The sequence below is a fragment of the Balaenoptera physalus genome, assembly GCF_965194825.1.
Source record: "Balaenoptera physalus genome assembly, chromosome: 11".
In the NCBI taxonomy this organism is placed as follows: Eukaryota; Metazoa; Chordata; class Mammalia; order Artiodactyla; family Balaenopteridae; genus Balaenoptera; species Balaenoptera physalus.
This window is the reverse complement of record NC_138896.1, coordinates 93,592,390-93,606,940: the sequence shown is the minus strand read 5'-3', so window position 1 is coordinate 93,606,940 and position 14,551 is coordinate 93,592,390. Positions and strand designations below refer to the sequence as shown.

Sequence of the window (14,551 nt, the reverse complement as noted above, 5' to 3'; positions counted from 1 at the left end):
GGGTGTTTCTTAAGAAACTAACACTGTGGGCTTCCCTGGTGGCTCAGTGGTTAGGAATCCGCCTGCCAATGCAGGGGACGCGGGTTCGAGCCCTGGTCCAGGAGGATCCCACATGCCGCGGAGCAACTAAGCCTGTGCACCACAACTACTGAGCCTGCGCTCTAGAGCCCGCGAGCCACAACTACTGAGCCCACGAGCCACAACTACTGAGGCCCACGCGCCTAGAGCCCGTGCTCCGAAACACGAGAAGCCACCGCAGTGAGAAGCCCGCGCACCGCAATGAAGAGTAGCCCCCGCTTGCTGCAACTAGAGAAAGCCTGCGCCCAGCAACAAAGACCCAACACAGCCAAAAATAAATAAAATAAACTTATAAAAAACAAACAAACAAAAAAACACAAAAATCCCAGCAGGGTTTTCCTGACACCCATTAAAAAAAAAAAAGGAAACTAACATTGTGTCAGGCTGGGACTTTTCGCTTTCTCCGTTTTCCAGTTGACTGAGAGATCCTAGGCGGCATGTCACGGTGCTGCTCTGATTCAGTTCTTGCTGCCAGGGGTTAGGCTCTCCAGCTCTGGGAGGGGGTGAGGGAGCCAACTGGGGCTTGACTGACTCAGTAATTGTCCCTAGGAAACACCAGGACCGGATGGACCCAAGTTCTCCAACTTACCGTCAAGAACGTGTTTTGCCGTTTGGCACAAATAACAGAGAGTTGGCTGTGCTTGGTTTTTGTTCATAATTTTTATTCCTCCTCTCCATACCCATCATTACCAGTTTTAAGAAACAGCTACCGTAAACGAAGATGCATTTCACTTTTAGATGTTTCAGAAGTTTCTGCAGCCAAAAGCGCCCAAACTAGGAATATCTCTTCTGCACACACCAAAGTGTATATAGAAGAAGGGAGCCTGATGTTTGCAAAATGCCTGAAATGGAGAGGCAAGCCTATGGCTTGACAACTGTTGGGCAGCCCACTATGGGAAAGCCCGAAAAGATGGTGTTTAGTTTTTGCACATCCCCAGGGGTGAAAGGATGCTTCCAGCCTCACTAGAATGCAGTTGTTGTTTTTTTCCTCAGACTTACCAAAGAACATGTTTTAGGTCATTTTCTTTTTCCTTTAAAAAAAGTGATTTAAGCACAAACCAGACTCAATGTTGTAGCGTTCAAAAGTGTTCTCAGTTTATGTGGTCTTTTTGCAAGAACTCCATGCATGGCCCTGGGGAGGAAAATTGAATTCCATATGCATGTGTTTGTCGTTGTGTTTTTAAAAACTTGTGCTGATTAGCAGAAACAGCAAAGGGAAACCTAAATGGATTCTTCACTGTTGCCTGGAAATCTGGCAGGTCATTGAGAACAGGCTAAAAAGCCAGGATGAGCTACAATGCGCACTCATTGTCAGTTACTGGAAGTAGAACGCCGTGCACATGACGTGTGTGTTTCCCAAGGAATTCCTGTGTTGGATGCTTGGTTGGGTTGTGGCATAAGCCCAGCCAGGGGGCTGTGACATAAGGCTTTTCATTGCATGATGCAGTACGTGATGCTCTTAGCAAAATCACATCACCCATTCTTGAGTGCTCGTATCCCTAAAGAAACAGCAGCCAGTGTAGTGTATCAGACCTTTCCCTTCAGCCTTTGGCAAATATACTTCATTGTCAGGCACCCCTGGGATGAAAACAGTCCCTTTCATTTTTCTGTTTCTCAAGCCACCAAAAGCAAACAAATCCTAATTCATCTTGGTTCACCTTGATGCATAGCTCTACCTTAAAATGTGTTAGGAGAGGAGCCAACAAACAAAGACTAAAGAGATGTCTCTTAAGAGAAAAGTCTCGCTATCAGGGATGGGCTTGATTTGTGTTTTTTTTTGATTTTGTGCTTTCTGCATTTTTTGAATTCTGTTCCCATCCCCTACCACTGTCTTTATTTAAGCTCAGTTGTGGTGTTTGCTCTTGCCTGTTCCTCTCTGATTTTTGCTTGGACTTTCTGATGCTCCTTAAGAAAAATTACTTGTGTATGATGTATTTTTCTGCAAAACAAGCCAAAGCCCAAATCCCATCCCCTTTTTCCCCCCTTCCTCCCCAGCCAAGAAATGCAAAACAGTTAAATCAGAGTAAACACAGATCTCTTTTCATTTGATATATTGACATCATCTCTTAGGGAACTCAAGCTTCTCCATAAATCCTTTGTGGTCCATTGAGACTCTTCAGGTTCCTCTAGTGGAATATTCCCATAGCCTGGAATGTTGGAATTCATGTGTATTTTTGAGGTTTTTCTCAATGGGAGACAGCATTGCACTTAGAGCTTGTATAAGAGAATCCACCTATCCTTAGTTTGAAAGTGACCTATGCCACTTCTTAGCTGTGTGACCTTAAGTAGGTTACTTAACCTCTCTGTCTTCAGATTTTTTCCGTCTATGAAATGGATAATAATATTACATACCAGTTGTGGTTATTATGAGGATTAAGTGGTGGACAGAGTACACTCACTATGTACCTGGTACCTAGTGTGTGTCAGTAAATAGGAGCTGTTGCACTGCTCTGTATCTGTATCTGATACAGGCACGTAGGGAGCTCCACAGATGCCTTGGGACGCGTGCATCATTAGTAGTGGCTGTGAGAGAGAAAGGAGGCTCATAGAAATTCAGACAGTGAACGCCTGAGCGGAGTGCTGTGATGCTGGCCAGGGGTGCCTTTGGGGGCCGGTTGATCCAGCACAACACGCACAGACTTGCAGACCCTTCTCTCTTGGAAGAGTGTTGATAGAATCCAGATGGCAGTGAGAGACTTATCTTTGTCTTGTGGGGATAAATGTTGGGAAAAACACTTAATGTTCATTTTTGCTTGTGATTTTGGTGTCTTTTGAATCATATTTATAACATTATATAGTGTGTGTGTCTTTGTGAGAAGTGGGGGAGGGAGGGGACAGAAGAGATGGAGAATGTGCATTTTCCCACCCTTGGTTACTGCTGTTATAATTCAAGGGGTAGATTGAACCACTTCAAAGCCATCTCTCTCTTTCTTTAGAATATAGGTTTGTTTTTGTTGTTGTTGTTTTGCAGTTTAAAGAGGAAAATGTTGTATTTTCATAATTATTTTTTAACAAATGGAATTTTGATGTATTTGCATGTAGAGAAATTAGTACTGAAGTGGATCTTCTTATGGCGTTATGTCAGGGAAATCACCACGATGGTAGATTTTGGAGTTTTTGTGGAACATCCTGAACTTACTTCCCAAATGCTTTTGTTTGGAAACAACACATGCTTTTGCCATTGCATTTATAAATCCATCTGTTAATCACGAGAAATTTAATCCACACACTTGGAGAGCATTCATCCCAGTGCTATTTGGAAAGAAGTTCATGAACAAGCTGTGAGGGTTTTTTTTTTTTATGAGTTTGTTGGAGCTTTTTGATTTTAAATAAAGGGAGGAGTTTGAGCAGCGAGCCGTCTTCTTTCCCAGAAAGTTTCAGTCTGGACTTTGAAAGATATAAAGGGATTCAAGAAGATTGGAGATCAGAATTTATTAGGAAGGGGGAGGGGTCATGGTGGGGTTTTCTGATGCAAATCAGAACAAAGATAAAACGCCTATTTTCACCATCAGATTATTGGATATTTAAAAGTTTTATAATACTCTGTGCTTGTGGGGATATGAGAATACACTGTCTAATGAGCTGTAAGTACAAGCTCTCTGAAGGGTAGTTTGGCAACATCTATCAAATACACATACCCTTTGACCCAGCAGTTCCATTGCTAGGGGTTTGCCCTGATATATACTAGCAAAGATATTTCAAAATACAGATAGAAAGGAATTAGAGGTGACACAGTCTCTAACAGCAACAGCTGTAAACAGTGCTAATTATCCCTTTGTGGGGATACTGTCCAGTCACTTAAGGGAGTGAGGTAGACAGTGGGCCTGATGGTGAAGAATCTCCAACATTTTTAAAGTTAAGTGAAAGAGGCCAGGCACCCAAGAACGTGGGGAGCATAATCCCGTTTCTGTGTGTAAGAAAGAAAGAAATACATGTTTAGGAAGGTGATACATGAAAATGTTTTGGAAAGGATGGATAAAGTGCTACTCGATGCAGTGAAGGGGTAGAAGGACAGTGGGTTAGAGATGGCAGGGGCTTATCATTTTATACCTTTTGGTATGGCTTGACTTATTTTATCACATGTTAATTTTAGTTTAAAACAGATATCAGGGGAAACAGCTGGCTTTTACCCCGTTGCCACTTGTGCCACCAGCAAGAACCCATTACTGTTTTAAGAGTGTAAGCTTGATTTTCATGATCAGCTTAATGCCTAGCGTTCATGTGTGTGTTTTTTTTTTAACCCAAAGGACAACCAAGATGGATCGTCCAGTGAAGGAATCTTTGTATCCAAAATAGTTGACAGTGGACCTGCAGCCAAGGACGGAGGCCTGCAAATTCACGACAGGATTATCGAGGTATGTGGACACTGCCAGGGTCTTCTATAGGCCGAATGGCATCCCGTCTTCATCCGGCTCAAGGCAGGGTGTTCGGTGGGGCAGGGAGGCCTCAGCTGGTGACTCTTGAGGCAGGAGTCAGACCTCTCCGATGGTGTGGGACCAGACTGCGTGCTGATTGCCTTGTTCTTAAGCTTTTGTTCATGTTCGGTGCAGAGAAGCCATATCATGAGTGGCTTGTTGACGATTTGGCTCTCGTCACGCGGCCGCGCATCTGTTTTGCATGCTTCAGTTAGAGCTTCGTGTGAAAACCACTGGGGAGTCGTGTGTTAGTTAGCACCAGGTGAGCAGTCCCTGTGGTGCAAATGGTGACTCTGTTCAGATCGGTGACCAGGGAGGGGGTCATTGTGTCAGCTGTGGAATCACTGTAACGTCCTCAGGGCTCACGGCACACAATCATTTCTACATATCCCTCTTTTATGCGTGTCTTTTTTGCCTGTTGTCACTTGTACTAGTCGACTGTCCGGGGACGTGCAGGCAAAGGCTGATATTCAGGACGGTCACTCGTCTCATCACCCACTTCCTCATTTTCAATTTTCACTCATCATTTTAAACTTTTACTTAGGGGCTTTATAGATTTTCTCCGGGGAAGGTAGGTAGCTCCCTCCGCCCCGCCACAGGACACTTTGGAATAGGGTCACACAGTGTCCTAGCATGCTCCGAGTTGCTGAAAGGGAAAGAGTGATTCAGGGCCTGCTTGTGTGGGCTCCTGTTGCAAAGTTTGATACAAATGACTATATTTTGCTGGTGGTTTTGGCTATTTTGATTGCTCTTTTAATGGGTAAATATATACATATATATATATATATATATATACACATGGGCTCAATTTGTTGGCTGTCCTATGAGGAAAACATTAAATCGGAGAATCCAGGATGAGTTGTTGAAGCCCATAAGAAACTCCCCCATGGGCCGTAGCCATAATACAGCACATTAAACAGGAAACTGGAAAAATGGTACTGTGACCACTGCATGTTTTATGTTCCAAACACACATTTGCATAGCATCTGTATTTCTTGAGTATATTTGTGGTCTGTTTGAAACCTTGTACCGAGTGGGAACTCTGACCGTGGGATGAGCCACGAGGGAGGTTCCTGTAACCCACCGTAATGTGGCCATGTGCTTCCGGGGAAGGGAGCGTTGGGGAGAGGACGACAGAGTCTCGCTTTTCTGGTCTCGTTTGGATGAATTCTGCAATGTGCAAAGCAGTACACTTCAGGTCAATTTATATCCTTAGGGAAACAGACGGTTATATCTCCCCAAGAAAGCGAACTGAACGAGTTAGGGTATAAGAGTTACTTTTCTGAAGGAGTGGATGCAGTGTGACAATTGACGTATTAAAAGGATACTTGATTTTGTTTTAAGTATCATTAATACTGCTACATCCCCCTTGACTTTTTGAAGCGTTCTTAAACTTGGAGATCTTTCTGCTGCATGTTTTAGGGTCAATCTTCATATTTCCCCGGTCAGGGGAGTGGATTTTCCCTACCAGGAATTTGCTTGGGCAAGACGCTTTTTCAAGAGCTCAAATGTGTCCTTACTGTCTTTTTTTAAAAGAAAGAGAGAATACATTTTCTGGACTGTTGTTCCAAAAGATAAGTACAGCTTCCATTGCCAAGGGTTTGGTGGAACAGCCAGTTTCTGTAAGTAATGGAATTTCATTGCTCTTATGTTTTGCAAATGAGAAATGTACAGCTGGGCAGGATTTTCTCTTGGCAAAGGGTGATCTGTGTTTGAAACATTTAGTACTGTTTCTGGTAAGTCACATTCCCCTTTTGGATAGTATGTAAAATATTAATCATGTCCCAGTGTTGAGATGGAAAGAAGGATGATCACAATAGAGAAACAACATATGTGTAATTGCAATTGACACCCCATGCCCTTCTCCGTCAAATCCTAATCTCTTTTGACATGATACAGTGATTCGCATGCCTGAAAACGATGTTCTCCTGTTCACCTTGTCTGTGTCTGAATTTATTACCAGGCATGAATTTGATTATTTTAAGTGTGCCTGTGGGTTCACTAAGAAGAGTCAGGGGCTTTCTAGTTTTTCTCCATATTTCTTCCTTTTCAGAGGAGTGAGCAAACGCCCACTAGATTTTCACCATAAGAACTTTCATCCTGGCAAAAGGACATTTATATTAAATCCATAGAGACTGACTAAATCTCGTCCTCAGTGCAGAGTTGTTAACGGTTACTCTGTTCCTACCACTCTTTGTTCCCTGAGACCAGAGCTGTAGTTCTCACCCACATCAGAACCAAGCACACTCGCCTTGTGTTTTATCAGAAATATTGTGAAATGCCATCAATACTCTCATGAAACGAAATTCATCAATAATATTTATATACGTGCACACCTAATGGTAGAACCTATTACTGTCATTAATAGAAAAATAACAGGAAGATCATTTATAGTAAAATGTATGTATCGGTGTGTAAATGCTCGGGCACGGCCGCATTAGAAGCCACTGTGATGTTTGCTGCCAGACGCTGGCATCTCCTTGTGGGCTCGGCACGGTGCACCGGCGACAGAAGTTGCTGGTCCAGGAAGGCGGTGCTGCGGAGTTTGGCACCACGAGCGGCATCGCCGTCCACGATTGGATTTTCCGCGGTGGTGAACAGATTGTGGTTAAGATACGGCACAATTAAATACAGTCTTCCTTTGATTTACACACGTCTTTGTGTGTGTGTTTTAAAAATTGTGGTAAAATATACATAACATAAAATTTACCATTTTAACCATTTGTAAGTGTACTTTTCTGGGGCATTAAGTACTTGATCGTGCAACCGTCACCACCATCCATCTCCAGAACTTTTTTGTCTTCCCAAACTGAAACTGTAGCCATTAACCCACCCCTCCTCCCCTTCCCCAGCTCCTGGCTGCCATCCTTCTGTTTTCTGTTTCTATGCATTTGACTACTCTAGGTGCCTCACAAAAGTGGAATCCTACAGTATTTATCTTTCTGTGTCTGGCTCATTTCACTTAGCGTGGTGGCCTGCACAATCATCTGTGAACTTGTAGCATGTGTCAGAATTCCATCTTTTTTAAAGCTGAATACTATTCCATTGTATGTATAGAAGTATATACCACATTTTGTTTATCCATTCATCCATCGATGGACATTTGGCTTGCCTCCATCTTTACATTGTGGTGAATAATACTGCTGTGAACATGGGTGTGTAATCTGTATGCATTTAAATTGCAAAAACAAAACAAAACAAAAAAACCCTCAGTGTTTATATGTAAAACAGAGTTAGGGTGGACCCTCAGGTAATTATAAAACGTTTGTTACTTTACCTTTACTAATGTCTGGCAGGATACGGGAAGGTTATTCAGGAAGCCCAATAATTCTTCATTGCCCGAGACTCTGTGCGTTTAGGGCTTCTAGCATCCTTGGTCCCCTCCCCAATCCTTGTGACAATGAAAAATGCTTCCATAGATTTCTAGCACTACCTCGGGTTACGATAGGGACCCCAGGGAGAATGACTGGGGTAGAGATTTGTCTTGTTCCCAAACCTTATGATGCAAGGTGCGTTGCTCAGAAGCTCGTTCTTGCATTCTGCTCATCTCTCATTTGGCGGTAAGTGAATTTCTGTGACAGTTGTCTGGGCTAAATGCAATGTCCTCTTCTGCTTTGAGATAGTAAATGCAATGTCCTCTTCTGCTTTGAGATAGTAAATGCAATTCTCCGAGTGCAGTGAAGGCAGGGAGTGAAGCCCTCTGTTGCCACTAACCTTTATTTTGTACAATCCTCTGTAAATACGTGTTCATCTTGGGAGTGTTATGATTTGAAGACCCAAGCATGTGGTCACAGAATGTGTGTAAGCTCAGTGGCCTTTGTGTAAATCAGTCATTCTCTGTTTTGTTTGCTGTAGGTTTGGTTAGTCTGTCATTGCTCAAAAGGCTGGGTTACAGGGTTGACTAGAACAGATTAACACTGCCTTCCCTTCCCGAGCTAGGCTACTTGGTAAAGCGAGATTTTACTATTTATTAGTGAAGATAATGTTCTCCCACCAACTAAAATTGCAGAGTGGCATGTGAATTCACCTGAAAAAGCATTTAGTTTTAGAAAAAGGAAGATGCTCTTTTTTTTCTGTTAACTTTTTATTTTGACATAATTTCAGACTTGCATTAATGAATTCCTGTACAGTCTTTACCCAGATTCCCCCAGCATTAACATCTACTACGTTTACTTTATCCCTTTCTCTCTCTACCCCTATTCCTAAATACATCAGTGTGTTTTTTTTTTTTTTTTTTAGGAATAAGACCTCTTACATAACTACAATCCATTTATCTAAATCAGGAAATTAATATTGGTAGGGCCCTATTGTCTCATCTACAGAATTTAGTCAGATTTCTAATAATCTGTACAGTGTCCTTGATAGCAAGAGAAAACCGCAGATCATAGGTTTTACTGAGTTGTCATAGTTCTTGATTTCCTTTCCTTTAGAGCAGTGGCTCAAGTTTTTTGTCTTGCATGCTACTGATGTTTTCGAAGAACACAAACTAGGTCTTTTGTATAATGTCTCCCAGTTTGGGTTTGTCTGATGTTTCCTCATGAGTATGAATTCAGGCCATACATTTTGGGCAGGAATACCAAAGAAGTGATAGAGTGTCCTTCTCAGCGCATCCTGTCGGGGGTCACACGATGTCACTTTGTCCCTTTATCAGTGGTGTTAACTTGGACTGCTTGGTTAAAGTCTTATCTGCCAGGTGTGTCTGCTGTAAAGGTACTGTTTTCTCCTTTGTCTTGTATCCTGTCGGGGAGGGTGGAGGATACTTCGAGGCTGTGGAAATATCCTGCTGCGACTCAAACTCTCATACACTGGTTTTCGCACCCACTTCTGGATTTTACTTGACTCGATTATTATTATAATGGTTGACGAATGGTGATTTACTAAGTACATTCCTTCTATGTTTACGAGTTGTAAGAAGAAGTGTTCCTTTCCTCCCTGTTTTTTTCTACCTATCTCCATCTGTCTGTCTGTCTGTCTATTTCAGTATGGACTCAGGGATTCTTATAATTTGGTGGTCACCTTGGCCAGTTTGGGCCAGAAGGAGCTCTTTCAAGCTAGTACCTCTGTCCTTTTGTCATGTTTCCATCAGTTTTTGAGCACTTCCTTACTTTGTGGCACCACGAGATGTCCCAGGCTCATCTTGTACTTTCCTTGCCCCAACCCTAGAATCAGCTCTTTTTCCAAGTAGCTCTGACTCCACTGAGTAGCTGTAACTCCATTGAGTGAAGAGTGAGTGGCGTTTAGAAACCAACATATGGGTGCTAGGGTGATCATATATAATTATATGAGGTTATAATTGAGGTTTCATTGTTTCTAGGCAGTCTCTTCAGAGGTAGAAAATGTAAATATGCACATACACAATATTATCATCATCAACAACAACACACCTCTCTCCTTCTATTCCTCTATTCATCCTTTCATATATTTTGAAAACTATGCCTGTATCAGTACCTCTAATTCCAGTCCAAGTCTGCATGGTTAAGTTTCTCCTCCTCCTTTGAAGATTTGCAACTCCTAGAGGAATCCCTTTAGAAATAGTGATGAATGTACTCTTTTCTTTTGAATCAAATCTCTGATCTTTGCTTAGATGTTATCAGTGAATTAAAAATTGTTGACGAAAATTGTTTAAAGTATTTCCATATTATTTTTGGTTTGATTTTGGGAGGAAAAATATGCTCTAAAGTAGGTGATTTTGTAATTATATTTTTCTTTCGTTATGGGGTAAGAAAGGCTCGGTATTTCTTGTGTAACTGTATGCAGGAAACTTATTATTGCTAAACGGGCAGAGATATGCCCAAGCCATTTGGGGGTAGTATTAAAAAGAAACACGTGGGGCTATGCTGTTGTCCTCTTTAGTGACTGATAGCCATGGACCACACTCAGCAGAGGAGAGGAAAAAATTCTGTGGCAATTATCCTCCTGAGAAGTAAAACCTATTCGTGTCAATTTGAAATCTCTGTTACCTCAGTTACATAAATAATCTGTTTGGATGAAAGAGATGTGGTATAATTCAAGCTATGTTGAGAAGATTCTTTTTAAGCTGCAAAAATAAGCAGGTTTTAGAGACCCCTTATTAGTAATGGACCCCAACTCTCCATTTCCAGAGGCGGAGACTAGAGTTTCATCTTAGTTACCAATTTCGATTGGTTGACAGTGTTGTACCCTGGATTACTATGTGGAAGGATTCTGAGACCATGTCTGGATTGAGTGGGGGTGAGTGTGGTGACCATTTAGTGATGTTTGCCATGGACACAAGAGAGGAGGGGTGACAGTTTGACTCTGGATTTGTTATCTCTGGCTGGACTCATACGGTGTTTTTGGAATGACGACATTATCATTTGGAAGTAATGACTCTCCTTTCATTGGGATGGTGTGTATTTCATAATAATGTATCAGTCATTCTTTTTGGTCTTCAGATGTAAAATAAAGTGGACGCCTTTGTTGCATCTCGGTTTTTATTCCCTCCTCCCCCTGTTTAAACAAGCTTTTCACTTTCATCTTACTCTTATAGCCTATACCATAGCAATAGAAGTTCTGGCAAAATTAAAGCAGCTGATTTCCTTAGTATTAGCAGGCACGTGTGGAAGTGGAAAGAGTCCTGAGATTTAAATGAGGACCCCAGGTTTAGGTTTCTACCAGGTTATTCGCTCTGTGGTCTTAGTATCCTAAATGCTGAGCCTCGAGTTCCTCATCTCTAAAATGGGAAGAGTATTACTCTCTGTCTCACCTACCTGTCATGCTGTCTGGGTAGAGCAAGGAGATAACATAGGTCAAAGGATTTTTGCTCTTAAGTGCCAATATGAAGAATTGTTTGGGTTTTTTTTTCAAATTAAAATTTTAGTATCTGATACAAGAACTTAATACCAAAGCCAGTTATAGAAGTCAGCAAAATACTTCTGAGATCTGTTTTCCTCTTGTGTGTTTTAGCCAGAATGTAGTGCTGCTGCAGGATTATTGAGGAAAACTTGAACTGTTTCAGGCAGACATACTTTTCAGAATTAACATTGTGACCAATTAACACCAAGTATTTCCTCTTTACTCCCAGTTGCCTTTAAAAAAATAACATTTTGTATTAATTTTTTTCTAATGACTATACTGATGTATTGACTTGGTAATATTTATTATTGTTGTTATTTTCTTATTAGTTTTGCTATTAAAACTAACTTTAAAAAAAAAACAAAAACACAACTAGGTTTTCAGTGAACATCTTTGTAACAGACATCACTGCACACCAGCCAGATAAACGTTAGGTGAAGAATAAAACATACGGCGTGATGCAATTTGTTTGTTTTAAAGACATTTACGTGTATTAGTCTTTTCATAGGAAAAAGCACTCTGAGGTAATAAAACATTTTAAAGTTATATATAAAGTTGTAGAGTGGGATTATGGGGGAACTTTTAACATTTTTTAAGTCACCTTTCTATAATGTTGGACTTCTCCAGAGAAGTGAGTATTCTTTTTTATAATCCAGAAAACAGTAAAGAGGAAAAATGGTGAGTTAGAAGTTTCCTTTGAGTTTTAAGTATCACAAAGCTGACTCCTGCTTGTGTGTTTCCTTTTGTACATTACTTGTCGTTCTCTTTTCCAAAAGCTCCTAGCGGGTGGCCTCAGGTATGAGATGGGTGGGCAGCTCATGGTGGGACTCTGGAACCAGGCTGTTGGAAGTCCCTCCCTCCCATTCTCTGCCCAGATTATCAGAGTTCACTTCCTCTTGACAGTGTGTACTTTTGTGGGAGTTGTGGCTCCCCAGAAGTTTTAAATCTATCCCCTCATGGTCAACCCTTAGTACAAAGAGTTATTTAGATCATCCACAAAGCACTTTAAAATCAAGAATAAATCAGAAGTGACTGGCATCCCCATTAAACTTTTTGAATAAAGATTAGGTTAAAAAATTAAATTTTTGGTAATTCCCAGACAACAACAAAACAACAAACCCTTGACAACAGTACAGATAAGGTACAGTTTATATTCAGTTGTCTTCTTTGTATACCATATCTAGACCCTTATCTTTAAGTATGGGGGTTTTGAGAACAAGAACCCACTTCATTTTTTTAAAAAATTAAGTTTTCGTCTTTGTCTGTTGGTGTAAGACACAAAGAGCTAGGTGCGCTTTTATCGGACTTGAAAGGTATGTTTGGAATGGTCTGACTTAAATTATCAACTATGAAGTATATGTAAAATAAGCTGTGTGGGAGAGGCCCTGGGAGAACCTTTGAAAGCAGTAGGTCCACATCATTTTGGAAACAAAAACGAAGCACGGGGCCTATAGATGAGGGAGGGGGCTGGGAACAGGAGCAGGGAGAGTTAGATTAGGAATTGTCACTGGGAAGGACGCGTGGAAGACTCAGCCGCGTGGAATTGGCGGCTGCAAGCGCTGGTTTTGCAGTTATGCCACTTTCACTGAAAACTCCCAGTACCCCAGGGTGGGAAGCTGCAACGGCACGATTTCGTCTAATGATGATGAATGATTCCCATGAGCCTCGGGGGGAGGGCAGCTGGGATGGGGTTCTCGGCCACACAGATGCCACATTGCGCCGAGAAGACCTTTGGCTCTTCTGTTTTGTCTATTTGTCTGTGTCTATGTTGACAGTCATTTGAACTGCAGACAGCCTGGGTCCCATCCCTCTTGTCCTGAGGGTAGCACTCCCCGCTTCCTTTTTGGCTCTTTTGAGTCTCTTGATTTCCATCTTTCATCACTTCCTCTTTTCCTGTTACTCCTCATGAGTCACTTGACAGCTCTCGGGGACCAGGAGAACTGAAAGCCTAAGAATGTTTGCTTGCTTAAGCCACTCGCCCACCTCCCCAAAGAGACGTGCCAGTCTGGTTTTTTTTTTTTTTTTTTTTTTTTAAAGCTTGATGGTATTCACATTGCTTAATTTGTGTCATGCTTTATTTGTTTATTTATTTATTTATTTATGGCTGTGTTGGGTCTTCTTTTCTGTGCGAGGGCTTTCTCTAGTTGTGGCAAGCGGGGGCCACTCTTCATCACGGTGCTGTTTTTTTTAAAATGAGCTAAATATATGTATGTTTTATTTTTCACTCTCTGGAGAAACTCTGGGGTGGGTTAGAAGTTGCTGGCAGTCACTATCCAAAGAAGGCAGTTTTTGTTCTTTTCCTGGAATGATTGTTGCTATAGGACATTCATGTTTCTGCACACGTCGATTTGAGAATTTGTTAGCCAGACACATACAACTCCTACGCGGTGTTTATTTTAAAAACCGGGAGGGGGATGAATTATATAGAGTGATCTCTGGTCGTGGCTTGTTGAAAATCTTCATGTTGTGTGGGTTCTCAGGCTCACGGTGGAAGAGAAACCATCAGGAGGCATGTGTTCTACTTGTTGGAGGCGAGTCGTATTCTCCCTAATACTGAGATAGGTCAAGATGCATAGAGAGCTCATAGGTGGTCCCTGGCTCTGGGGAGTTTCCATGTCAGACCGATGGACAGAGGAAGGTAGCTGATACTCAGGCCCTGAGAAAGGCAGTCAGTTGTATAGAGTGGTTAGGAGTCATGGACTCTGGAATCACACCAGGTTTTGAATTTTAATTCTACCATCGCTAGCCTTGCGACCTTGGACAAGTTTCTCCTCATCTCTGAGCATTGCTTTCTTCTGTAAATTAAGGACACCATTTAGGCACACCTTGGAGATACTGTGGGTCCAGTTTCAGACCACTGCAGTACAGCAAATATCACAATAAAAGGCGTCACATGAATTTTTTTTGGTTTGCCAGTGCATATAAAAGCGATGTTTATACTATACTGTAGTCTATTGTGTACAATAACATTCTGTCTAAAAAAAAATGTAACAGACCTTAATTTAAAAATACTTTATTGTTAAAAAATGCCAAACATCACTGATCACAGATCACCATAAGAAATATAAGCAAGAAAAAGTTTGAAATAATCCAGATTATCAACATGTGACAGACACGAAACAAGCAAATGCTATTGAAAAGGGTGCCAATAGACTTCCCTGACGCAGCGTTGCCACAGATCTTCCATTTGTAAGAAATGCGATAATCTTTGAAGCGCAATAAAGGTGAAGTGCAATAAAACGAGG

The 14,551-nt window shown here is 41.5% G+C and overlaps 1 protein-coding gene across 1 annotated transcript in view; it reads left to right on the top strand.

Moving 5' to 3' along the window:
* PDZRN3 (PDZ domain containing ring finger 3) overlaps positions 1-14,551 on the top strand; it is a 250,163-nt gene that overhangs the window by 17,720 nt on the left and 217,892 nt on the right. The window contains exon 3 of the mRNA XM_082412124.1: positions 4,326-4,433. Coding sequence (XP_082268250.1) covers positions 4,326-4,433 — 108 coding nt within the window. The remainder of the gene's footprint in view (positions 1-4,325; positions 4,434-14,551) is intronic.